General features: G+C 39.2%; 1 protein-coding gene across 11 annotated transcripts in view; it reads left to right on the forward strand.

Annotated features, from left to right (window-relative positions):
- Positions 1-622: 622 nt before the first annotated feature.
- The window catches only part of CPEB2 (cytoplasmic polyadenylation element binding protein 2), a 71,867-nt gene continuing 46,883 nt past the window's right edge, over positions 623-25,606 (forward strand). For 2 of the 11 annotated variants that reach the window (XM_045075685.1, XM_004773376.3), the window contains exons 1-4: positions 623-2,564; positions 5,505-5,786; positions 6,610-6,699; positions 14,773-14,863. In XM_045075685.1, coding sequence (XP_044931620.1) covers positions 882-2,564; positions 5,505-5,786; positions 6,610-6,699; positions 14,773-14,863 — 2,146 coding nt within the window. In that variant the 5' untranslated portion in view covers positions 623-881. The other 9 variants (XM_045075699.1, XM_045075720.1, XM_045075709.1 and 6 more) reach the window with 7 other exon arrangements.

Consider the following 25,606-nt stretch of genomic DNA (forward strand, 5'->3'; position numbering starts at 1 on the left):
GGTCTGCAAGGCCGGCAGCGCCCACAGGCCCTTCGGAGGGCGGGAAGGGCCGCTGTCCCCGCTGCGCTCGCAAAGTGTAGGCCTCACGCGACCGCGGTGACTGGAAGCCAATCCCAGTCGGGTTCCCCGCCTCAGTTTCCCACGCGGTGCACCACAGCCCCAAGGAGCTCGCGTACCAGCGGCCAAGTCTCATGTGACCGAGGGAGGGATCGGGGTGACAGGAAGGAGGCGGGGCCGCGAGGGCGACGGGGGTGGGACGGAGCGCGTGCGACCCAGGGCAGCCTTTGCGCAGAACCCGCGCCGGGAGGGGCCGTTGCCCTGGAACGGTCGGCGCCGCCCGCGCGCGCTCGTACTAGTGCGCGCGCGCGGCGGGCTCCTAGACCGGAGTCAGCTGCCCGCGGCCGCCACAGACCTCTCTTTTTCCCTAGATGCCGAAGGCGCCCGAGGAGACACGCCGCTCGCTCCCGCGCTCCTCCTCCCTCCTGGGAGAACAAGCGCGCCCGGGCCAAGTCTGCATATTAATGAGGGGCGGGGCGGGGGCGGGGCAGCGGGGGCGCGGCGGCCTCGCGCCCGCGCGTGCCGGGACGCACCGCGGGGGGCGGTGCGATTGTGAGGTGGCGCTGACGCACGTTCCGGAGTTCTTAAGCCGGGAGGGCGGCGGCGGCGGCAGCGGCGGTGGCGGTGCCCGAGCCGGTCTCGGGAGGCGGCGGTGATTGCCGCGAGGGCTGGAGGGGCCGAAGTAGGTGCCCCTGGCTCAGTCACAGTGTCCCTCTCACTGACTCCCCCTTTTTCCACCACGGCAGTGCCGCCCCAGATTCGGCAGCTTCCTAGGCGGGGCAGCGGACGGGGTGCGTCTCCTCCCGCTGCCGCCGGCCTGATAAATGAGGGACTTCGGGTTTGGGGTGTTGCAGACCGCCCCGCTCCGAAGCAGCAGCCCTGGGTCACTATTCAACAGCGGGACGTACAGTCCCTACGCCGTGGGGCCCGCCAAGGCCGCCGCCCCGCAGTCCTCCGCCACGCCCTTCGGCCCGCTCTCGCCGCCGCCGTTGCCTGTCACCGGCATCTCGGAGGCCGCCTTCCCCTTTCCTATCCTCGGCTGCGGCGGCGCGGGCAGCTCAGCCGCTGCCGCTTCCTCTTCCTCCCCGTTCCTGGCGCATCAGCAGACCATGCAGGATGAGCTGCTGCTGGGGCTGACACAGCAGCCGGCGCGGCCGCTCTCGGGGGCGGCGGCCGCGGAGAAACTCCCCAACCACCACCCCGGCGGCGGCACGAACGCGGGTGTGACCCACCTCCTCCCCTCCCAGGACTTCAAACCGAGTCTGCACCACCCCTCCTCCTCCTCCGCCTCCTCCTGCTGCTGCTGCCGCACCTCCTCCCCGCAGGACTTCAGTAAGCGGCAGCAGCAGCAGCTGAGCTGCCAGAAGAGGAAAGAGTTCAGCCCTCCCCACCTTCCCCACCCTCCGGACTCGAAGCCGCCGCCGCCGCTCCACTGCCCCGGCCGGTTCAGTCCGCCGCCACCGCCGCCGCCACCGCCCGGCCCGCTCCTCCAGCCGGCGCAGCTCGCCCAGCGCCAGCAGCCACAGCAGCAGCAGCAATTCAGCGAACCGCACCCGCAGCACCTCCCGCCGCAGGATTTCGCCCAGCGGCAGCTCCCGGCCGATCTGCCCCCGGTCCCGCAGCTCCAGCCCTCGCCGCCCGCAGCCCCGCGGCGCCGCCACGGAGGCGCGGGCAGCCCTCGCAAGACCCCGGCCGCGGGCGAGGGCAGCGCCACCGAGCCCCCCAATGCGGGCTTGGTCCCCTCGACGCCGCCGGTGAACCCCGCGCCGGGCTCCATGGAGTCCCCCAACCACCCTCTGCTCAACAGTCCCAGTAACCTCCTGCCCGGCGGGGCGCTCGGCGCGGGCGCCTTCAGCAGCCTGCAGAGCCCGGACCTTCCGCACCCGGGCGGCGGCGGGGGCGGGGGGCCCCCCGGAGGCGGAGGGGGAGGCGGCTCCGCGTCGCCGCCGCCACTGCCCGGCTTCGGCACCCCCTGGTCGGTGCAGACCGCTTCGCCGCCGCCGCCGCCCCAACCCCAACAGCCGCCGCCGCCCCAGCAGCAGCAGCCGCCTCCACCCCAGCAGCCGCCGCAGCCGCAGCCGCAGCAGCCCGGCTCTTCGGCCGCCACCCCGGGTGGCGGCGGCGGCGGCGGCTCGCTCAGCGCCATGCCGCCGCCCAGCCCCGATTCAGAGAACGGCTTCTACCCCGGGCTGCCGTCGTCCATGAACCCGGCCTTCTTCCCGAGCTTCTCGTCCGTGTCCCCGCACGGCTGCGCGGGACTCAGCGTGCCGGCGAGCGGCGGTGGCGGCGGCGGCGGCGGCAGCGGGTTCGGCGGCCCCTTCTCGGCTGCCGCCGTGCCCCCGCCGCCGCCGCCCGCCATGAATTTACCTCAGCAGCAGCCCCCGCCGCCCGCGGCGCCGCAGCAGCCGCAGAGCCGGAGGTCTCCCGTCAGCCCGCAGCTCCAGCAGCAGCACCAGGCGGCGGCTGCCGCCTTCCTGCAGCAGAGGAACTCCTACAACCACCACCAGGTACGGCGGACGGCGGCCCGGCTGCGCCGCGGGGCCGGGTCGGGGACGACGAGGGCTACTCGCCCATGCGAGAGTAGGACTGGTGGCGGGGGTGGGGGGGGCGGAGACGGGTGACAGGACTCGGACACCAGTCCCCGGCGGGCGGGCGGGCAGTGGCCACCGTGGGCTACGAGGCTCGGGTAAGGGGGTCACGCTGGAAGTCGCCCCGGCCGGGCGCCCCCTCGAACGCCCGGAGCGGCGGTGGGGGTTGGGGCAGGGGCCGAATGGCGCCCGGACCGAGGGCGGCGGAGGCGACGGACTGGCGCGCCCGCTCGGCGGTCCCTCGCAGCGGGCGCCCCTGACCCAGAGGGCCGCCGTCCTCGATCCGCAAGCCCGGGAGACGAGGCGAGGACGGGCGGGGGACGAGGGGCCCGCGGGCTCCGGTGGCAGCCTCCGACGAGCAGCCGTGGGAAACGAACTTGGGAAGGAGGAACATGATCACCGCAGACGGTTCGTGTGGGGAGCCGGTGACTCTTCCCGGTCGTCCAATGAGGGGATGGACGGAAGGGCTTTCTTAAAGGTTTCATTCTGCACCGGCCGGCGCAAGGTCTGGCTGGGGAGGGGGTGGCCGGCGGCGACGACCGGCCGGGACGCCCTGCCCGCCGCGCAGCTGCGCCGGCGGAGGCCCGAGGGTCGGGAGAGCCCAGGCAACAGCGCGGCGGGCTCGGTCCCGAGCTGTCAGACGACTGGAGAGAGGAGCCTGCCCGCGGGGGCTGACTTGGTTTCAGCCGAGACGCTCCGAAATTGGGGAGATTGGGTTAGTTTCTGCGCCTCTTCTTGTGTTAGGAATATTTGGTGGCTTTTAAGACAAAACTAAACTTGAATCCGGGGTTCGTGTTATATACCTCGAAGAGAGGACTCCCCTCTTTTGGGGGGTGGTGGTGGTGGCCTTACCTTTTCTTGAATTTGAGGTGTGTATATTTTAAGTGGGTAGTGCAATTACGAAATGACACCGGGCAGGTTTTTTGGTTTTTGTTTTTGTTTTGTTTTTTTTTTTTTAATTCATCCGGGTCCTTTCTGATTCAAGCTCTTGTTTTGTTATCTTCTCAATACAATGTTTGAATGACCGCTGGGCTGGTTAATGGACACTGAAAGAGTATTTTGTTGTTCTTTTTTGATCGAGTCAGCATTTATGGTAGTGATTAGTGTGTTTAAGGTCATTTTCGTGATTAAGGTTTGAGAGAGGAGCAAAATTGGACCTTCACCAGTGCCTGCTTACTCCTATAACTTTTTCCATTGTGACCAGTTAAAGTTTTCAAAGGCTAACCTTTTAAAAGGTGAATACTATCTAACCAAAGTAACAGTTAAGAGTTTATTTAAATCAACCGGAGTAACAGTTAACAGTTTTTATTTTAAATCACTGGTGCCTCCCCGAGAAACGAGAACGTGGCCTATGAGGATTAAAAATACGGAATTTTGAAATAATATTCCACTTTCCTGTGATTTCCATAATCTCGAGCAGTTAGTTATGTTTTGTGTGTCAGGGTCTTCATCCACAGAAAATTATTTATAGGTAGTTTCATATTCTTAGAGCCATGATATGGAACATTAGAAGACAGTATACCATGATTCATATTTAACTATAATCTGCTTTTTGTCAAAAGATGGTTCTTACAGTGAAGTTTAAGAGGTCACACAGCTGTCATACGGAATTTTAGATCACTGGAAGAGAACTTGATCACTGTATCAATAAGGAAAGTAAGGCCCCTCAGGAATAAAGTGATTTGTTCATGGTCCCTGAGCTATACCTTTGAACTATATGGAGGGGGCAGTGTATATTCATGATTGTATTGGCATTTTTTAAATAGGTACTATAGATCAAGTTCTTTTTTTTTTTTTTATCTTATAAGAAGGAAGTTTCATTTTAAGAATACTTCTACGAGCTTATTTACTTACAGCAACTGGATAGTCCATAATTCCTTTAGCTAAATGTTAGCTATAAGCTTATTGATAACGTAATTGCTAGAAAATAATACTTTTCAAAAACTTACAGTAATTACCTCTTGGTGGGTTCTCAGCTTTTTTTTTGTCATAGGTTCTAGTTTGGAGTATAAATTACTTTTGAAAATGAATGAACCAAATGGAGATTTGTGTTAAGATCTCTACCAGAATAATCAAAGCATATAGTTTATCTTTAGTATATCCTTACTTTATCTTTAGTTATCTCAGTGGATCCACCTATGGGTGACATCCAATAATTGCTCAACTGTTCATGGATAATTAAGTTAAAAAACAATAAAAACACTTTAAAAGAAAGTACATTAAAGTTGGAATAAAATACATTGAAAGTTAAATAAACAATATAAGGAAGATGTATTTTCTATACTGTCCCTATACTAAAAGGCGTTTTTAGTTCATGCAAGAGAACACCACCAAATGTTACCATTATCTACTGTCGCAGTGGTGCAGTTTGTTTTGGAATCATAAAGTTTAAATATTTTACTTTTGTCATTACTCATACCTTTATTAATTAAGGACCATATTTTTGGTTGTATACCTAGCAGAATATGGTTGTTTTGAGATCACAATGTAGGTTATATCTTTAGGAATCTTCAAAGTTAATTTCAATTTTCAAGTATTTTTTTTTCTTCTTACATATATGATTCTGAAAGGGAAGAAAAGTAATTGCATGGTTCTATTTTAATAATTGTCATGAAATATCTGCTTGGTTCATTATAATTTAAAGTGGGCTAGAGAATGAAAACTCAACTCGCATTAAATGAATGTGTTTTTATATAGCAAGATCTCAAACCTACTACTTTTATAACCTGTTAAGATAGATTCTGTTGCCTTTAGAGATTTTATTTTAAGATTATATATATTCTTAGTGTGGGCCTAAATTTGAGTTTGAATTATAAACTCTTTAAATGCCTGTAATTTAAACAGATGTGTTTTTCTCAGCCTCTTCTGAAACAATCTCCTTGGAGCAACCATCAGAGCAGTGGCTGGGGCACTGGAAGTATGTCCTGGGGAGCAATGCATGGCAGAGATCATCGTAGAACTGGAAACATGGGAATTCCAGGAACTATGAATCAGATATCTCCATTGAAGAAACCATTTTCTGGTAATGTCATAGCACCACCGAAATTTACTCGCTCTACTCCATCACTGACTCCAAAATCTTGGATTGAAGATAATGTGTTCAGAACAGACAACAATAGTAATACACTCTTACCCTTACAGGTAAGAATGGTATGTAAATGGTCTTATTTCTAATGTTTATCATTCAAAGTAAGAAATTGGGTGGTGGTGGTGGTGGTGGTGGTGGTAGTGTGGTAAAAGTAACAGATTAAAACATTAAAAAGCTTTTATTTTTAAGCATATAATTTAATTGCCAAAGGATAAAGAATTTATGTAGAGAAAATTGAGACTAAAAAAATTCTCTAAACATACAGTAGAAAAGAAGCTTCATAAAATCTAGAAAAACCTGCTGTATTTCTTAAATATATGTTGAAGCTTTTAATTGGCAGCTCAAGAATGCCTTAATTTATTTATCTTTAATAGGCCACCAAAATGAATTTCTTCTCCAGTATAGCTAAACTAAAATGTTAAGTAATTGTGCATAGATTTGACTGTCATCAGGTGTGTGTGTGTGTGTGTGTGTGTGTGTGTGTGTATATATATATATATATGTGTTAGAATATGCTTAGTACAGCTGGGATTATGGCAAAATAATATTAGGGCTTTTTACATCAACTTAAAATTTGTCCTCCCTGGTTCAGTGACTTTTTTTTTTCTAAATGTGGCCTAATAGTTATGATGATTAGACTTTTTTTTTTTTTCAGATCTTTTAATGTTTTACAGATATTCTAGCTAATAAAGGTCCCTATAATTATTTAAAATGAGGTTTTTGTCCCCCCAAGACTTTTAAAGGACTAAAGATACAAGATAGAAGGAACTTGATTGTTTTTTGTTTTCTTTCTTACCTTTTTTTTTTTTTTTTTTTGTGGGTGGGTGTGGGGAAGAGAACTGCTTATTTCTGATGAAAACTTCTATGCTATTGAAGGTGAGATCTAGTTTGCAGTTACCAGCTTGGGGCTCAGATTCACTCCAAGATAGTTGGTGCACTGCAGCCGGAACATCCAGAATAGACCAGGTAGGCTGCACAGTGTATATTTTTCAGGATTATGACTAGGAGTTTAGTGTTTATATTATGAGTAAGATTTATTATTTACTTTCCAGTTATACCTTTTTAAGCATATGTCAAAGAACATTAAAGCAATTTATTTTTAAAAGGTCACTTATTTAATATAAAATGCTTCATTTTCAAATTTATAAGTAATTCATAACTATTTTATATTTCCAAAACAGAATTTGTTTTTGGAAAAAGGAATTATATACCCAAGAGCACCGACTTTAAACATCAGTCAAACTTAACAGATTTTATCTTTCAGAATTATTTTCAGTTGGGGAAAAATCATATATTCAATTTTACATTTCATCAATGTTTTACAGAATTTTTTAGTAAATTTTTGTCACAAAATCTACATTTGTCTTGAGGTATATTTCTAAAGAGGTCCTGGCTTCAATTTTTTTATCTTTAAGAAAAACTTCATGAATAATATTTTTTTATTCTAAAATTTGTTACTACTGTTGTATACTTATCTTCTTCCAAATAATGTTTCCTATAGAAAAACCCTAAATCAAAAAGCTAGGAATCGGTCTTAAATTTCCTTCAAGCCCTTTGTGGTTACAAAATGCTATCTCTTTTCCTGCAGACTAAATTTGAATTCATACTGGGTACCGGTGATGAGAATTATTACAGGACAAGTAGAAAACTCAGTCCTACATGAGGATTCTTTACTGCAGAGCTGAAGCTTGAATGAGCATAGGATTGACATTGTGGGAGCCCACTGAATGGAGCTATGTTATCTTTAGCTAAGGCTCTTCCTTAGTTAATTTATCAACATGAGATGATTTTACAAGTAAGGACTCTATAAATAGATTAATAATATGTTTGTCAATAGCTTTCAAACCTGGAGCATTAGCATTAACTTCAGTAATCTGTTATTAGCAGTTATTTTAGACAAGTCCTAATTTTTTACCAAAATGGTCCTACCAGGATTGCCACATAGAAATAAGTAGTTATCTCATGTAATTTGTGACTTACTGTTTTATTAATAATTTAAGTTAGCTATCCATCTATTTCTATGCTCTTCTTCACTCTGGCCTAGTTAGGCCATATTAGTGACATTTTTATGGTAGCACTTTTATATTGTTCAAATTGAATACGTAAATGTCTAGGAGATGGTATTTTAGAAGAGGAAAATTATGATAAGCATTTTGAAGGTGGCAAGGGATGTGTTTTTAGAGAGGAAAAGACAATTGTTTGAAGAGCATGGGCAAGAAAGAAGCAAGAGGACACATATGAGGGATATTTAACTATGGAGAAGAGAGAAGACAGATTAGCTGTCATAAGGGGACAATGGAGAGGGGTCATACGTTGAGAAATGTGGTTATTGAGATGGTTTCAGTTAGTGGAGGGCTAGAGAGTAGATAGAGGTGATAATGAAAGGGAAATCAGCCCCTGGGCTGCTATAAGATGAGGGTCTCTAGCGCTCCTACTTAGATTTCAATCAAAGCCACTCTGTTCTTACCTGTTTTAGGTAAATTTTATATAAAAGGATTTAGGTGTTTAACAGTAATTTTTTTTTTTTTTTTTTTTTTTTTTTTTTTTTTTTTTTTTTTTTTTTTGGCTAACTGCTGAGATATTGGCATTCCCTTTGGTCCCTTGCACCAAAGGTGTGATTTGATGAAGTTGAAGAGCATGGTGAATAAAAAGATAGTGGGAAGTGAACTGAACTAGAGGAAAGAGGTCTGAAACCTGAACCTTCTTCCCTTTCCTCAGTCCTTACGACATCTGAGGATACAGTTTATGGGCTTTCATGTCTTTGGGTCATAGTTTCCTTATCTATAAAAGGAGAACCTTGAACTAGATCATGAAAGGTCTTTCTAGCCAGCTTTTATACTTTCTCTGATCTATTTTGGCCATTTCTTTTCCTCCCTGTGCACACCTTCCCCCCCCCCATACACACAAACTTTATTTTTAGAATACAAAGGTTCTGGTTTATTGGGGAGAAAGGGAGGGAATTGGATTGAGGCAGTCAAGGGATAGTGTATGACCTCCCAAATGGTCTTAAAATCACTGTGTTTCTTTCTTTTGAGGACCTTAAGGGTACCTACAATACAAAATTTGTTTTGTATTTCTATCTTTCTATAAAAGGTTGAGGTATTTGAAGTTGAGGTTCTTAAAAATACAGCAACAGCTACAAACTTCAATTGGTGTCTCAAACCACTCGATAGTTCCTCACTATTTGGCAAAGTTAAAATTATCTGGGGCAATATTTTCATTCTGACTTTTTTTTTCATTATATAGAACATTTTAATATTAACATATCTCAGTTAACAAATACATTATTTTAAAACATTTAACTTTTTATTTCTTCTAGTTTCAAATTGATTAGGCATAAAAAATATATTAAATTCTAGAACTGGAATCTTAGTTCCTATACTTGGATACTTGAGGCCTTACCTATACCCAAGAACTGGACATGTAGTTAACATTCAGCAAATAGGAAAGAAATAGTTTTGCAGATTGGTTTTACTCAGTTACATGTAAAATTTTTAGGGTTGATTTGGAAAAGCTCCAAATTCAAAACTTTTAAAAACAAAAGTAATTCAAGGTAGTTTAAAGTCACATTTCTGACTTTAAAATGAATTTTTAGGTATTTATGTTAATTTCTTTAAGACTAGGAGTACTTTTCTTTAAAATGCTGGTAGGTAGTTACCCCTGCAAGAAGTCATACTCCAGTATATGAATTCTAATTGCCTTAAAATTGAATTTTCAATTAGATATTGGGATTCTAATATATTCATTAATACTTGAATATTTTAAATCAAAAAATAAATATACTGGTAGCTAAGATTATTACTTACAGGTTTATGTATGGTACATCAGTTTTCTGTAAACAAAGCAACAAAATGCCTTTAAAGGTGTAATATAGCTGTGAAGCCTTATAAGATGGATGTTGGCCTGTCCTCTAGCTAAGGGATTATCAATATATTCAATTGTAGATTTTTGTTCCTGTGGAAGTTCTTGAGCATGTCACATAAACTACCTAGAATTAATTGATGATATATCCCACCAGTCTTTGATATATAGACTGTTATATGAGAACATGATAGATGATAATAATGAGGGTCTCTCAGAAAAATACGGGTCTCAGAAAAATACATTATTTGGTGCCTTTATTCACTTTACACAAAAAACAATATATAGTAGCAGACCAAATCTAATTTTTCATTTAATAGAGCACTCCTTAAATTGTGGTTCTTAAATGAGATGTACCTCAAGGGGCATTGGTAGCCAACAAACTGTTAAACACTTACTGAAAATGAGAAAGAATGGGTTCTTTTGTACCTGCTTAGGTAATGGATGCTTTTTAAGTTTTGTATCCTGCATTCAGTTCTTTAACTGTACTTGATACATTCTTATACCACATATTTTCTACTTGCCTTTCCATTTAATCCTGTGGATACTAGTATAGCTTTAGGTATTTCAGGCCTTTAAAAAATTTTTTTTTAATTTTTGTTCAGAGTCACTGTCATAGCACTTTGTCAAGGTTCAGATTAATAAAGGAAGTTTCAAAAAAAATGTGTGTTCGTTATGTATATGGTAGTGTTTTAATTATCCTGGGGACATATTTAGAGAAATTCTGTTCTTTGCCTTTGAGAAGGTGCAAGTCCATTCGAATGAAGAAAGGGTGTCTGTGTGGAACCAGAGACTGGTAAGAGGGAGTAGGAGACTGAAGACATTGTGCAGTAAGACAGTAGCATGTCATCTGCTGCTAATTCAGTAGAGTTCAGTAGCAGTGTGTCATCAAGAATGTAAAATCAGTATTTACTGAAGATTGAGGACAATACAGTGAGTTTGTACAACTTTGTTATTTTAAAGCAAAAATTGGAAAACTCAACACAAAACTGCAACAAAAGCTGATCTTTCTAGTTAGAAGTATATTTGTTAAAGCATCTGATACATCTTTAAATATGATTTAGGGTATAGGGTTTTCCTATAATCCATCTCCCTTTTCTTTAGGTGGATATTTCATTTTCAAGAGGAAAATGTTCTGTTTGATCACTCCTTTTGAAATGAGACAGGGTTTTGAATATATCAAAGTAAAGATATAACATCCCATTGAAAAGTCCTATTTTAATTAAGCTCAAATTCTTTTTGTTGTACTAATTTTAATATTCTTGACCTCTTTATTTTTTAGCATGTCTAATCTTTTTTTAAGTTCCTTCTTTAGGATTACTTTGTTCTTTCTGCATTTTCAGTCTTTCAGGGACTGTATTGTTGCTTCTCTAAGTCTTTATGGCAAATGTCTGGGTTTATGAGAGTAATAAAATATTATAATAGATTGTAGTTTTACCAAAAATGTTTTCTTCAATTTTGCCTGCTCACTGCTGTGGGATTCTGTAATCTCAGTTTCTGAAAATCCATTTAAGTTGATTCTTTGCCAGATAATTTTCATATTTTAAATAGATTGGGGTAAACTACCTCACAGAGATTCTTACTTTTGTGAAACAACTTGGCTGTTTTCAAATAGTCATGTAGTAATAGATATAAGTTACATTGCAAAGATTTTCCATATGTGTGCTAATCAGTTTGGTGTACTTATGTTTACCTTAAAATAGTTACAGGATTTACATTTAGTTTTTAAACCAGTGGCAGTTTGTGTGAAGACAAATTTTTCTAATAGCCTTATTTGTTTTGTAATCAGATTTGCTTTGTTGTTGTTTTTTTCCCAGAAGTTATGTTCTAATCCCCATACTTTATTCAGTGGAATTATCTATACCTTTTGAAAATGAGCCTATAGGGTTTCATTAAATCTAGAAAGTGATTTTGAATTGTCATGCACTGTTTGCCTGCTTAAGGCTATTTTGTGTTCAGTGCTTTAAAAATCATGTGGGATGTAGCTGATGCTCCCCAAGTATAAATAAGCTTATAGTTTTATAATAGCTTAATGTTATTTTCTTTGCTAAAGCAGGAGTGCGATTCATGATGAGAGTCTTGAAATGCAAGGGAAAATAAGGGGCCTTAGGAAGTGGGCATCACACTCCTTATGAGTTGGATGTAGACATTAAAGCTAAAGCTATATATACATGCAGATTTTTTGAATAACCACTGTGTCTTGGTTACCTAGTGGTCACCAATATTTATTGAATAGTTTGCTTATATATTTCCCTTCTTAGCTTAAATATTGCTTTAAATATGGAGTTACTTCATTAATTTTACTTTAAATTTTGCTCTAAAGCAAGATCACACTACTTGAATGGAATTAGTGTGTGAACAGGAAAAAAAAAAGGCGTGAGAAACATAACATCATTTGTTATGTTACGTTATGTTAAGTATAATGGTAATACTTACCATTAATTAAGTTCATAGGTCCACTGTGATGGGGTATAGTCTGATTCCATTCAAAAAACAGCAGCCTGAGAAGACACCCCTGAACCATACATGTTTTCTTTGCAAGAATTTAAGGTAAATAGAATATAAAGTATTTCTAATATATCTTAGAACCTGTAGTACCTGAGGGTTTTTTTAGTTAATTATATATATAATTTTTATCATGATAGCTTACATTTTTTAATCATATTTTAAATATGTTTTAATATATCTTGCCTTAGTTTTGTCAGTTAACATCTAAGTACCTATTCAATGGAGAATTCTAAGAAGACATAATGATCCTAAACTGTCTTTGCCCTCACAGAGCTCAACTTCAATTTGCAAAGTTTTTATAGTAGAGATAAAGTACTACTCATTCAATAAACATTTGAGAGCTAGCTATATTCCATGATTAGAAGGTCCCTACTTCTAATTAACTTAGTTTAGTTGGTAAGGCAGGAAAATCAACAAATTAGTTACGAACATAATATAGTGGAAGCACTGAAATGGAAATATTTGAATTACTAAAATTGTATGTCATTTTTGCCCAAGGGCCATGCTGTCTTCTCTTCTTTATTTCATTTATTACATAGTACTTTGAGTCTTTTGCTTTTCTGTATTTTTTTTTAAGATTTTATTTGTTTATATGTCATATAGAGAGAAGCGAGAGCAAGCACAGGCAGACAGAGTGGCAGGCAGAGGGAGAAGCAGACTCCCTGCCAAGCAAGGAGCCTGATGTGGGACTAGATCCCAGGATGCTTGGATCATGACCTGAGCTGAAGGCAGCCGCTTAACCAACTGAGCCACCCAGGCGTCCCTGCTTTTCTGTATTTTTAAGGTGGAATTTAGGCATTGTCTAGTCTGAAACTGTTTTTTTTTTTTTCTTTTCGAAAAGATGGAACAGAGCCTATAAAGATTTAGTAGCTTACTCAAGATCAAGAGGCTCTGCACTTCTTAAAGTATTATCGCTGGACTAGATATCTTAAGTATCACCTGGGAACCTATTGTAAATACAGATTTTCAGGGGCCACTCTCAACCTGCTGAATTTCAGACTCTGAACAGAGTCCCAGAAATCTGGGTTCCAGCGATCTGTGTGTTTTGCAACCCTTCCAGATGATTCTGAAGCATGTTCAAGTGAGAGAACCATATTCTAGTTCAGTGATTCTCTGTGCCTCCCCCACCAAGCAAAGTCATTGTTAGTGATGTAAAAATAAAGTAAGGAGTACCAATACAGCTGTATGGTGATAAAGCTGGAGTAAGAGCAACTGGTCTAGCAGTCTACCATTTTAGTATTACTTTGCACACTTCTAAATTCCAACAACAATTTGTTTAGTCTACAACACTGATTCTGGCCCCCTGGCTTTAAATGCTCACAGCCCTGATTCATTTACTCTGCTTGATGGAGCAAATAAATCAACATATTTTCAGGAAAAACTTTTTATGTTTTTCTTTAGCTTCCTTAAAAGACTGACTCTGAATCGTCTCTGGATTATGGACTCCTATAGAAAACTGATGAAGCCCTTTTCTTCAGGGGAAAAAAAATGTGCACACACCCATACAGAATATTATATATAATCTCAGAGATTTCATGGTTATTCTTGAAGTTCACAGACTGGGGCTAAGAAGTGCCTAATTATGATTTCTGTAGAGACCATTTTCCCCCATTTTTCTTACTCTTCCATTTTCTTTTTAAGTATCAAACATTTTTTGAGAGTTAGAAATGGCCTGCCCTTCCTCTCTTTCATGTACAAACACTTGTATAAACACCAACACACATTTAAGTGGGTGGGAGTCATCACTGACATTTTGATGATTTAAGGGGCCTGGGCCAGAGCTTGCTGTGGTAGTTCCCCATGTATATTTGTTCAAGTACATTGAGGATGTCTTGGGCAGAAAAACAGTATAAATTAATAGGCATTAAAGAATCAGATTCCTTCTGGTAAGTAGATTGACAGATTTAACATACAGCAAACAAGACCTCCATCTACAAAAAGACTTTGTTCTGGAACTTGAGGTAGGAAACTTGTTGAGATGAGACTACTTTCCACTCTCTTCCCTCCATCCCTGCCTTCTTTGCAGGGAGTGGAGGAAAAGAAGATTTAGAAATGCTGAGACCAATATGTGAGGACTTCAGGGAGCAAGATTTGGATATAAGTATTCAAGGTGTTAGTCTTTGTTCTGATAGTAGTTCATGCTTTTGATATTAACTGTATGGGATGTTTATGTATTATTGTGAAATTCTGACTAGTCAAGTAATGTACACTGTTTGATAGATATTTAAAGTATGGTGCCATTATGGGATTAATTCCTTTCCCCTGAACTATTTATTTTTTAAATGCTGGTGTCTTCCTAGATATATGAGAAAAGCTTAGAAGTTAAATAACAACTAAAAATGCTTTGTGTATAACATTTCGGCAATCTTTATAAGTTGAGGTAACAATAGAATATATTTTACTCTATTAATGCTTCCAGTGAAATAAGATTACTCTTGATGTGTGTCTTTTTGAGATGAATATAGTAAATGGAATATTCTCCAATACAAGAGATAGAATAACTCATGGGATCCTTAGTTATTGGTATTATCTTGGAATGTAAGTGATTAGTAATATTATATTAATCAGATGTCCTATTTTATGTAAGGAGGTTTAGATGGTATATTTATCACCAGTTTTTAAAATAGCTTTATACATCATATTGAGTCTTTTTTTTTTTTTCTCTTCTAGGATCGAAGTAGAATGTATGACAGTTTGAACATGCACTCTTTGGAGAATTCCCTTATTGATATTATGAGAGCAGAACATGATCCTCTTAAGGGTAGGTGACTTTTTTTTATTTCTTATATCATGCACTGAATTGTGTTTATCTCACCTTTGTTTATATGTTTTTAGCACTAAGTAGCACCTATGTCATCTATAAGATTCTATTATGTCTGTTAATAAAAACCTTTGTGAAATGTCCTACTTTTTCCTTTGTAGCTTATTTAGATTTATGCTGATTTATGCAGAGAGAAATGTAAGCCCGTGTCTCCTGACTTGTTATCTAAGAAAAAGCCACTATTTAGAGATATTTTGCAGTTTTCTGGAGGATCTAAGTGTTTGGTATAGTCACTTTTCTAGAACTCTATCAAATATAGAAATTTTTTAAAAATCCTTATAATACTTGAATTTACAATTTGCAGTGATTCCAACCTATAATTGCTCTGAGTTAACTTCATTTCTCCATTTTTCTTCTACTGTCATAGGGCTTTAAAGTGGGATCTTTTGTAGTAGCTTCTCTGAGGGTTTCATAAAACTTGAGGCAGATTAGGAAAAAGAATCAGCTCCACCGATCTTACAGTATTAGTCTTATTGTTAACTGTATCTGACAATATTTCATTAACATACATGTTTTCATTTGTATATTGCATGTTACTAATTATTTTATATTTCTTTGTATAATATATCCGTTGCCTTTTATATTCATGGTGAAAATCTGGCAAACTGTGCACTTACTTGAGTGATAAGAGATTGCTGCATAATAAATTATCCCAAAATTTAGCAGCTTAAAATAACAACAAACATTTATTACTTTCACACAGTTCTGTGGGTCAGGAACTCAGGAGCAGCCTAACTGGTTGGTTCTGGCTCAGCATCTCTCAGTGAATCAAAACCATAGGCTACTTGGTAATTTTTTCCACATTTTTAGTTCTATAAAGCCAAGTAAGAATTCCTTGAAAGATTTAGCCTAAAATTATAGAACTTAAGTGTTGGCAGCAAGGTGGTATCTTCTTCTTCTTTTTTTTTTTTTTTTAAGATTTTATTTATTTGACAGAGATTGCAAGTAGACAGAGAGGTAGGCAGAAAGAGAGAGAGAGAGAGGGAGAGAGAGGAGGAAGCAGGCTCCCTGCTGAGCAGAGAGCACAATGTGGGGCTCTATCCCAAATCCTGGGATCTTGACCCAAGCCGAAGGCAGAGGCTTTACCCACTGAGCCACCCAGGCGCGCCAAAGCAAGGTGGTTTCTCAAGGCTGTGTTGGTAATACTGATCAGATATCTAAACATTTTGTTGTGTTTCTGGATTTTGTTTATAAAGCCATTTCCTGTCTTTTGTAATTCCTTTATTTTTAAGGAGCTTGAAAAGCTCAAGAGGTTAGTGATTGTTAACAGTGTTTGGCAATGGTAATTCTCCCAAACTAATAAAGACTATTATACTTTGGGTTTTTGTGGGGATCTGGGGGGCTTCTAATCAAAACCCAATCCAATTTTTTTAGTATCTGTATACTGAAGTCTTGTTCTCTTTCACTGTTGCTCTGACAGTTCTAGTTAGATCCTCTGTTTAATAATAGAATCCAGCAGTTTATGATTACAAAGAAGTTTATCTATTTATTTCTTTGGCCTATCTAGAAAGAAAACTCTTAGAAATTCTTCTACAAGATAAAGTCATTATTAACTGTTACCAATGAATAATGAAACATTTCTCATTGTTGTTTCTCCTAGTCCTTTAAAAAGGTCTTTTGAAGATGTTAAGAGAAAACATTCTCTGCTGGAGAATTATCTCAGGTTTTCTTTTTTTCTAAAGTCTGTGTTATAATAAAACTGGAGAGAAACCTAGAAGACTTTGAAAAGAAAATGGCAGCAGCCTAAGGCTAAGAGGAATTTAATAATTAAAAAAAAAATCTCAAATGTATTCAGAACTCTTTTGTTAGGAAAATTATCTTTGGCCATGGGAAGGGAGAAAATGTGGTCAGTACCACCTTTTGGAATTATGGTAACAAATCTGTTTCTTTCTTTCTTTTTTTTTAATTTAATTTAATTTAATTTATTTATTTGACAGACAGAGATCAAAAGTAGGCATATAGGCCAGAGAGAGAGGAAGGGAAGCAGGCTCCCTCCTGAGCACAGAGTCGAAGCAGGGGCTCAATCCCAGGACCCTGGCGGCATGACCCTACCTGAAATCAGAGGCTTTAACCCAATGAGCCACCGAGGCGCCCCCAAATCTCTGTTTCTAATTGCAGTATCTTACGTTTCACACTTATTATGGGAGGGAATTAAAAGAGAAAAAAAAATTAAAAATTGAGGCATCTTCTCTACATAGAAATATAAATAAGACTTCTGCATATTGCCATCATAAACTTATTTAAAGTGATCCTGAAACCCAAGTGCTGCTACGTATTTTTCTTTATTAGTACAGACTTCACTGCCTTCTAGGATATCCTATTGTATATCTTCCTCCTCATATTCTGATCATTGCCTATTTTCTTTGGGAGGGACCTCAGTAAACTCTGCTTAAAGCGAGGTTTTGACAAAACAGAAGCAGCCAATCTCTGAACTTTCTGCTTTTCTCCATTCCTCATCTTCAGGACAGCACTTCAGCCTCTGTCCCATCTCTTCTGTCTCATCTTTCATTCTTTTCAGAAAATTCTGTCTTCTGTTTAATGCAAGAAAAGTCCTTTTCTTTTCTTTTCTTTTTTTCAGAAAGAAAAAAGGAATGAATCTTATTTTATCCTTTTTAAATGTTTTCAGAGAGTCTGCCATTTGCTTTGTCTTCCTTATGGGACCTAAGGGAAAGGAAAAAGGGAGTTTAGGGTAAATTTTTTAAATTTCTTCTTTCCCTTTCTATTAATGATAAAAGTTTCTAGAAAATTTTCATATAGAATATTTTCCACAGGAACTTAAATGCTGAGAGTTTATATTGTTATGTATTATGTATAATTTGTATAACAAGTTACCCCTAACTTTAGCAGCTTAAAACAACAATAAACATTTATTATATCACATGATTTCTGTAGGTTAGAATTTGGGAGTTAAATTAGTTGCTTGGTTCTGGCTGAGCATCTTCTGAGTTAGCAGTCATGTGGAGCCTTGAATGGGGCTGGGAGTTCCTTTTCCAGGGTGGCTCACTCATGTGGCTGGCAAATTAACCCAGGCCATTGGCAGGAGAACTCAGTTGCTCACCATGTGGACCCTTCCATGGGACTTCTGGAGTGTCCTCACAGTGTATTTGTGGATCCCCCAGAGCAAAGGTAAAGCTCAAAGTGAATGTCCCAATGTCTTCTATGACCTAGCTTCAGAAGTTTCATACCATGATTTCCATGACATCCTAATAGCTACATAGGCCATCCCTGCTCAACTGGGGAGGGTTCTGCTACTCCAGAGATGTGAATACTGGGAGGCAAGTATCAGTCATTGAGGCCAACATGGAGGCTGGCTTCCACAGAGATGAAAGGCAGAAACTATAAATTTGCATTGGAAAAAACTACTCAAGGTAAGATTTAGTGTCAGCTGAAAGGAAGCAGCTCTCTGGAATCCCAAGGAAGTCTGGCAAGTTACTGGCCTGAGAATTGACTGATAGAACTAACAAAGGGTCCTCCCAACCACACTGCAGCCCCAAATACTTCTCTAAAGCTTGTTTCCATTTTCCCACCCTCAAGTGATTTTTACAGGTCAGTAGGGAAACCTCCATTGTTTGATGTTAAGGTTTTGTGGTTTAACATAGCAGGTAGGAAGGGTCTTATGTCATTGTGGCTCTACAGGTGTGAAGAGACAGCAGACAAAGATGGGAGTTCTGGATGCACTTCTTCCACTAAGTGTGTTCACTTTTATACCAGGCAGGGTCCAAGACCTTGGCGCTGTAATTGTGTAAGACATACATAGAATCTGTTCTTGTGGGATTTATAGCCTGCTAGGGAAAGAGGGACCTTATCATATGTATAATATACATACATACATGTAATATACTTATATAATATCTATATACATAAAATCCATGCTTCTAACCACAGAGTGTTAGAAATGCTGTGGAGTGAGATGATAAGGTGCTTGGGGAGGTAATATGTAAGGGGAGGGGAGTATTTAATTTATCTGTGGAGTAAAGTAAGCTAAGACCTGAAGCTTGAACAGCCAGCACAAAGATGAAAAAATATTGGGGAAAGTGTCAACTAGACAGAGGGGCCAGGGATCATGGAAGAGCTTGTCACTTTGGAGGAACTGAAAGCAGACAAGTCCTGGCATAGCTTGAGGGCTGCCCAATGCTGATGGGATGTAACTGCTCAGCCAGCCTTAGGGAACACGTGCCTTCTTTTGCTCCAGATCAGGAACACTAACACACCAGTCTATGATCAGTTTTATTCATTTTGCAGTGGTTTCTTGCCATTAACATCCGGTTTTCTGATGACTGTCTTCATTCTTGGCAAATATTTTTCCTTTCAAAGGAAGAACAAATATGTATTCTTTTATGGTTAAAGTAAATCATGCTTTGTGATATTGCAGTTTTGTATTTGAATACCTATGTTAGATGATCTGTGATCTTTTTATGTATGTGTGGGTCAGTTCATTGTGCTTTAAGCAAAAGAACAAGACAGTGATTATTGTTAAACTCTCTTCCCTCCCTGCCCTCAGCAATTTGCAAAAAGGTCTTACTGTGTAAGCATTTTTACCAAAAACTGCATACCCCCCAAAAGTGTAAGAGTAAACAAAAAAATTTAATTTCAACTAAAAAAAAAAAAATTGAAAACTGTAGAAATACCGTGATGTAAGAGTTCTTAGAAAGATCTGTTTTAGCAAGTCACAGTGACTTTACCAATGTTCCCTGAACAATCTAAAGGAATTCAGGTAAATGGATTGAATATGATCTTATGCCAATACATGTTTAAAAGTGGATGCCTTTAAAACTTTTTGTTTACTATGTATTTTTGTGTGGTCAGCATCATATTTTATTACTTGACTGCTAAACTTTTGTTTTCCAAGACTCCTGAAGTAGAATCTCTGCTATTTTAAGGAAGATAACTTCTGAGAAAATAAGGAATTACTTCTGTATTAGGCAATAAGTGGTTGCCGTAGTATCAAATAAATTCTTGCCTCTTTTCTTCTATTGTTCATTTCCCTCTGATTTTCTTCAGCTGGCCTTAATGTAAATTTGAAGTACAAAGTCACAGAGTAACTTGTATATATTTCTAAAAGTCTGCGGTGTGAGAATTTACATTTTAGAACTTAACTTTGAAGCAGGGCAAAGATTCTGAAACTCTAAGAGCATATTTATTAGGCAGGTTTCAGGACCCTACTCCAAGAGACTGTGCACTCCACGTTGTATAAATAGCACACTTGGAGAAACTCTGGAATAGGGGAACAAGATCAGAGAGATCAATGACTATGAAAAGTTGTAAAAGCTTTAATGATATTAAAATACAACAAAGCAAAATAAAACTTATACTAGTAGTATATATGCCCAAGCAGTTATATCTGTTCTCTTAAGTTCCTCATACACTGACCTCACTGATCCTCTGGTAGAGAGAGGAATGCATCTCTCAGAAATAAAATCTAATTTTATTTTTTGTCAGCCCACTTGTGTTTCCTGTAGTCAGAATTTTCATAAGTGCTAGAAAGTATAAATGAAAATCATGTATAACAAAATATCTTCAAAAAAAGGCGAGGGATTACTGTATGTCCTTTCAGTCTTTAAAGAAAATCTTTCCTTTTATTCTAAAAAGGAGTCAAATTTACATATTCTTTCCCCCGTGCTTTTTAGTTTTCCTGTAGACCACAGATCTTTGATAAATAAGAAAAAAGTCATTAACAACTTTGAAATAAATCATTTATATAGAAACTGTGTACATTTTGTTAAATTATTTTGACTTTAAGATGATCATTATTGTCATATGCCTGATAATCATAATATTTTATCATCCAGCTACTCAGGATTTAATTCATCTTATGGAAAGTATAATTTTCAAGATTTTATCTTTGTAGTCAGTGAGAATGCCTGCAGATTGAGAAGGAAATTGTGAAAATGTGTTTGTAAAAGTTCTTGTTTTAGAAAACTTACTTGAAGTATGGCATCCTGAAAAGAGAGTTTTAAGTTTTATTTATATTTCTTCTCAGGTAGTTGCAACAGTAGGTAATTAGCAACAATATTATTTTTATATAATTAGCAACAGTATTATTAAATTTGAAAACATAGTTGAGTTGTTATTTCTTCCAGGCAGTTTTGACTATTTAAACAATTTTAGTTACAACAACCTGCAGTTTTGTTTTGTTTTGTTTTGTTTTTAAACTAAAACCCATCAGAAACCACAGTGCATTTTTCTAAAAATTAGAGTCATTTATTCAGAGCATATATGGGTTTACTAAAAGCATGTTTTTACCACAAATCTTCATTAGGACTTTATTATGGGCTTATAACTTTACTTTTGAATTGGAAACAATACAAGAAATATATTTTATATAGAATTTGTCATGATAAAAGTGAGTACTTGAGATAATTGGGCTTATGGATTTTAATTGCTTATAGTATTTGAAGGGCATCTGAGACTCCTTAGTGAAGGTTTTCCCTCCAGAGTATAGGACTTTATCTTTTTTAAATGTTCGCTTTCTTATTACAAAAAAGTAACACATGTTCGTTAAAGAAAATCTGGGAAAAACTGGAAAAAAATTTTTTTTCAATCATCAGTTATTTCCACAAACTAAAATAACCATGTTTGATAATTTGGTATATAATTTTTCTACTCTTTTTGTTTTCTACATATAAACTTAAACTACTTGCAATAATCAAATCCTTATCAGTCCTCAAACCTGGTTAATTTTTTAAAAAATTGGTTTAAAAAATACAAGTACCTAGGTTAAAAAGTCAAGTAGTACCATAAGGCTTATATAACGAAAAATAGAAGTCATTGTCTTTTCTCTATTTGCTACAGATTCCCATTCCTTAGAGGTGGCTACTTTCAACTTTTTTTAATGGATGCTTCCTGTAATTATTCGTAATTAATATGCTTAGGTTTATAAAAATCTACAACTTAGGTATTATTTGTTGACTCTGTACTTTGGCTTACCTATCCCCCAACACTTGACCTGCTCCGTCCTCTCAAAATGATTATGGACCATTTTGGTTTAAACTAGGAGGTATATTGGGATGACAGTGCAAATACTCATAGATGAACCTCATATGTTTTGATCATAATGTAACTTTTTCCCCCTTATATCTTTCTCCTGGAATTAATAATTGTCTCTTTTGGTTTGATTGCTTTGTTATGAAAGTACTTGTCACTAATTCATCCCAAAATTTATCAATAGAACCTTGAAGCTTCTTTCAATATATCTGAAAGCCTCAAATAATCTTAGATTGATTTTATTTTCTTAATTTTCCTGCCATTGAAGGCATCCATCTTGCAGCCTTTCATAACTGTCACTGTGGGACTTCATAACATTAGGAGTTCCTTTTTCCTCTGGAATCGCTGTCATGATCTCCATAGCCTTTTTTTAATGCTCTATACTTTTGTTTTATTGGGCCTTTTTTACAGTATTCCTTCTGGTGGGACATACATTTTATATCTCTTATCTACAAAAATATGTTTATTGTACTGTGTAAGACAATAGGCTGATGTGGAGCTATATATTGGTAATTGAGTGAGAATATTGAAAATGTGACCTCATTGTCTTTTATCTTACATGGTTACTATAAGTGTATTACCATTCTTAAGTATGACTGATTGCCTTATTTTGTGTTTTTAAATTTTTTGTCTTTCTTTCTGGAAGCTTTTAAGATATTTTCATGTCTGTGGTTCTGAAATTTCATAATAATGATATATGGATCATTCAGTGTGCAGGGGAGGGAGACTGCCTGCCTGCCTGCTTTTCTTTCTTCCTTCCATTTTTTTATTTCCTTCACTGCACATCCATTGGGTCTTTTTTTTTTTTTTTTAAGATTTTTTTTTTTTTTTTTTTAATTTGAGAGTAAGAGCAGGCACACAAGGCTGGGAGGGGCAGAGGACAAGTGAGAAGCAGCTCCCTGCTGAGCAGGAAGTCCATAGACCTGGGGCTCCATCCAGGACCCTAGGATCATGACTTGAGTGAAGGCAGATGCTTAACCCACTGAGCCACCAGGCACCCCTCATTGGGTCTTTTTATTTTCTTTTTAAATATTTTATTTATTTATTTGACAGAGAACTCACAAGGAGACAGAGAGGCAGGTGGGGGTGGAGGGGAAGCAGACTTCCTGCTTAGCAGAGAGCTGATGTGGGACTGGATCCCAGAACCCTGAGATCGTGACCTGAGCCAAAGGCAGAGGCTTAACCCACTGAGCCACCCAGGGACCCCAGTCTCTGGATCGTTTTAATTTGGAGATTCGTTTCTTTCAGTACTTGGACATTTTTGGTATTTTTGATAATTTCTTCCCTTGTATTTTTAGTATTTCTCTTTCAGGAATTACTGTTCCTGTAAACTTCCTATACTCCTCGGCTTTTCTGTTTCTCATTGTTTTATCTTTTGTTTTGCTTTTGAAGACATTTCCTCATTTATTATTCTTCAGCCCTTTTGTTGTTTTGCATTTCAAAACTTTTCTCTGAAGAACTTCTAAGACCCTCTTTAAAAAAATTCACAGAACTTTTCACAGAACTTTTCTCTGGTATGCTTGTCCTTGAACACTATATTGTAGTTTCTGAAGATTATTTTTCCATTTCCTTGTATTTATACTTCTGAGTTCCTCTTTTCTTTTTGTTTGGTTTTGTTCTTCTACTCCTGCTGGAGGTGTTCATCAGATATCTTATTATGATCCTTTCCTGTCTGTTCATTTTTAAAGATAAGACACAAAAATGTTGATTGGAAGCTCTGTGTATGTAGCTGGGGTTTATAAACTAGTAAGCATTGCTATAAGCCAACAAAGTAATACTGTCACCAAGTCTGTATTTAGGTCTTTTCTTTGGGTTCAGGACATGAACACTGGATATATGTCTTCCATTCTTCTGCCTAGGAGTTAGAGACCTGATTTCTAGCTGCCTTAGGAAAGCCGAAGAGGGGGTCTGTGCATTTCTCTGATTCTCTACTGCACATCTACTGTCAGTGAGAACTAGAGCTTCTTATTTCTGAATCTTTCCAGCTATCTGTTACAGTAAACAGCTTGTTTCTGGGTAGTTTTCCCATATTCACACGAATTGAGGTTTCAGTGTTGTCAGTGATTTCTGGTTTACAAAGGCAGGTGACCACTCAACCATTCATGTTCACAGTTTCCAAAAATTTATTGACAATTCTTCTGTGATCCTGTCTCATTTTTTTTGTCCTGATGAAGTTATGCCTCTTTAAAACTTCTGTACTATCATTTTAGGGGCTTCAGAAAGAAACAAAGATGCACACATGCATTCAGACCACCATGTTCTTTTGGAAATCTTTATAATCCCTAGTCTACCTTTTCTTTAGTGAAGCCTCCCTAACCCTCTATAATCATTAGTGGATTACTCTGTAAAAGATTGTTAATCATACTCCTTTTTAAATGGAGTACCTTGCTCATACTTGATTCATTCACTTTTTTTCAGTGTACATATCTCTCACATGATACTGTGTCATGGGAGCCATGAACACCTCTGTTTTTTCTGTATCTTGAATCAGCATTAATTATAGTGCCAAAAAAATAGAAAGGGCCAAATAAATTATTGGTTGAATGATTAAACATTTTTCTATAGTAGTTCTTACTCTTCATCAGTATTTATTTAGGACTTTTTAAAAAAGTATTTATATGCATTTAAAGTAGTTTGTGTAACCATTCCCCTACAATTGGAAATTTAGGTATTTCAAATTTTTAAATAAAAATCAGTGAGCTTTTTCTGTTTTTATTTCCAAAAATATACTTCATATGTTTGTTTTTGATGCTCTAGAGACATATATTGCCAACTTTAAGTTTAAGTTTAACATAAAACTTTAAGTTTTATGCCATTTTATACTGCCACTGGCAATGCTTGATTGCCCATTTGTTATTCTTAATATTATTCTCATTTATGAAAATGTCACAATTTAAAGTTTTGCAACCATTAGTTAGTTCAACTTGATTTTAATATTAATTACATATATCTTAATTGTTTTATTATAATAACTTTATGGTGATACATTATCTTAGCACATGATTAATAATTTAAGTTTAGGCTTTTGTTATTGTCAATCTTTTGCGGTTATACTTTACTTGAAACAAGTTTTTGATACTTGGTATTCCTTAGTGTTTTTAAGTATGTTTTCTAGTATTGATTCAATAAAAGTTTTAAAAGTTGTAAATAATTCAGTAAAAAAAATTTATGTTGGGACCCTGCTTTAAGAGTTAACTAGATTAATTTTCCTGAAAACTCGCTTAGATTGGTGGCTTTTATTAAGGAATGATTCTTTTGCTCTCTTGGGATCTGGTACTTTGGATCTAAGGGTCTTTTCTGCATTTGTATGATCTTATTCTTAGGCTTTTATGAGGCATGCATTGAGATTTGGGAATGAGGTCAGGAATGACTGTCCTGCCCCTTGGATCTGAACAGAGATTGGAGTTATTCAAGGTTGGTAATGACCACATTCTAAGTGGATTTTACCAGACTTCTGTGAACCATTTTCTTTCTAACTAGATTTGGAAATACAGGTAAAATGTAGAAAATGAAGAAATATTAGAAGAGATGACTAAACTAGCGGAAATAGTGTTATATTTAAAGCATGTAAGAAGGAAATATTTGATATTTTCATTTGTATAACTTGTTCATGTGTATAATAAACACACACATATACACACGTAATGTAAAACATGATGCATATCACATATTGAATACTTGATACATGCCAAACATTGG

Source organism: Mustela putorius, unplaced genomic scaffold (genome assembly GCF_011764305.1).
Source record: "Mustela putorius furo isolate JIRA1106 unplaced genomic scaffold, ASM1176430v1.1 tig00000083_pilon_pilon_pilon, whole genome shotgun sequence".
Classification (NCBI taxonomy): Eukaryota; Metazoa; Chordata; class Mammalia; order Carnivora; family Mustelidae; genus Mustela; species Mustela putorius.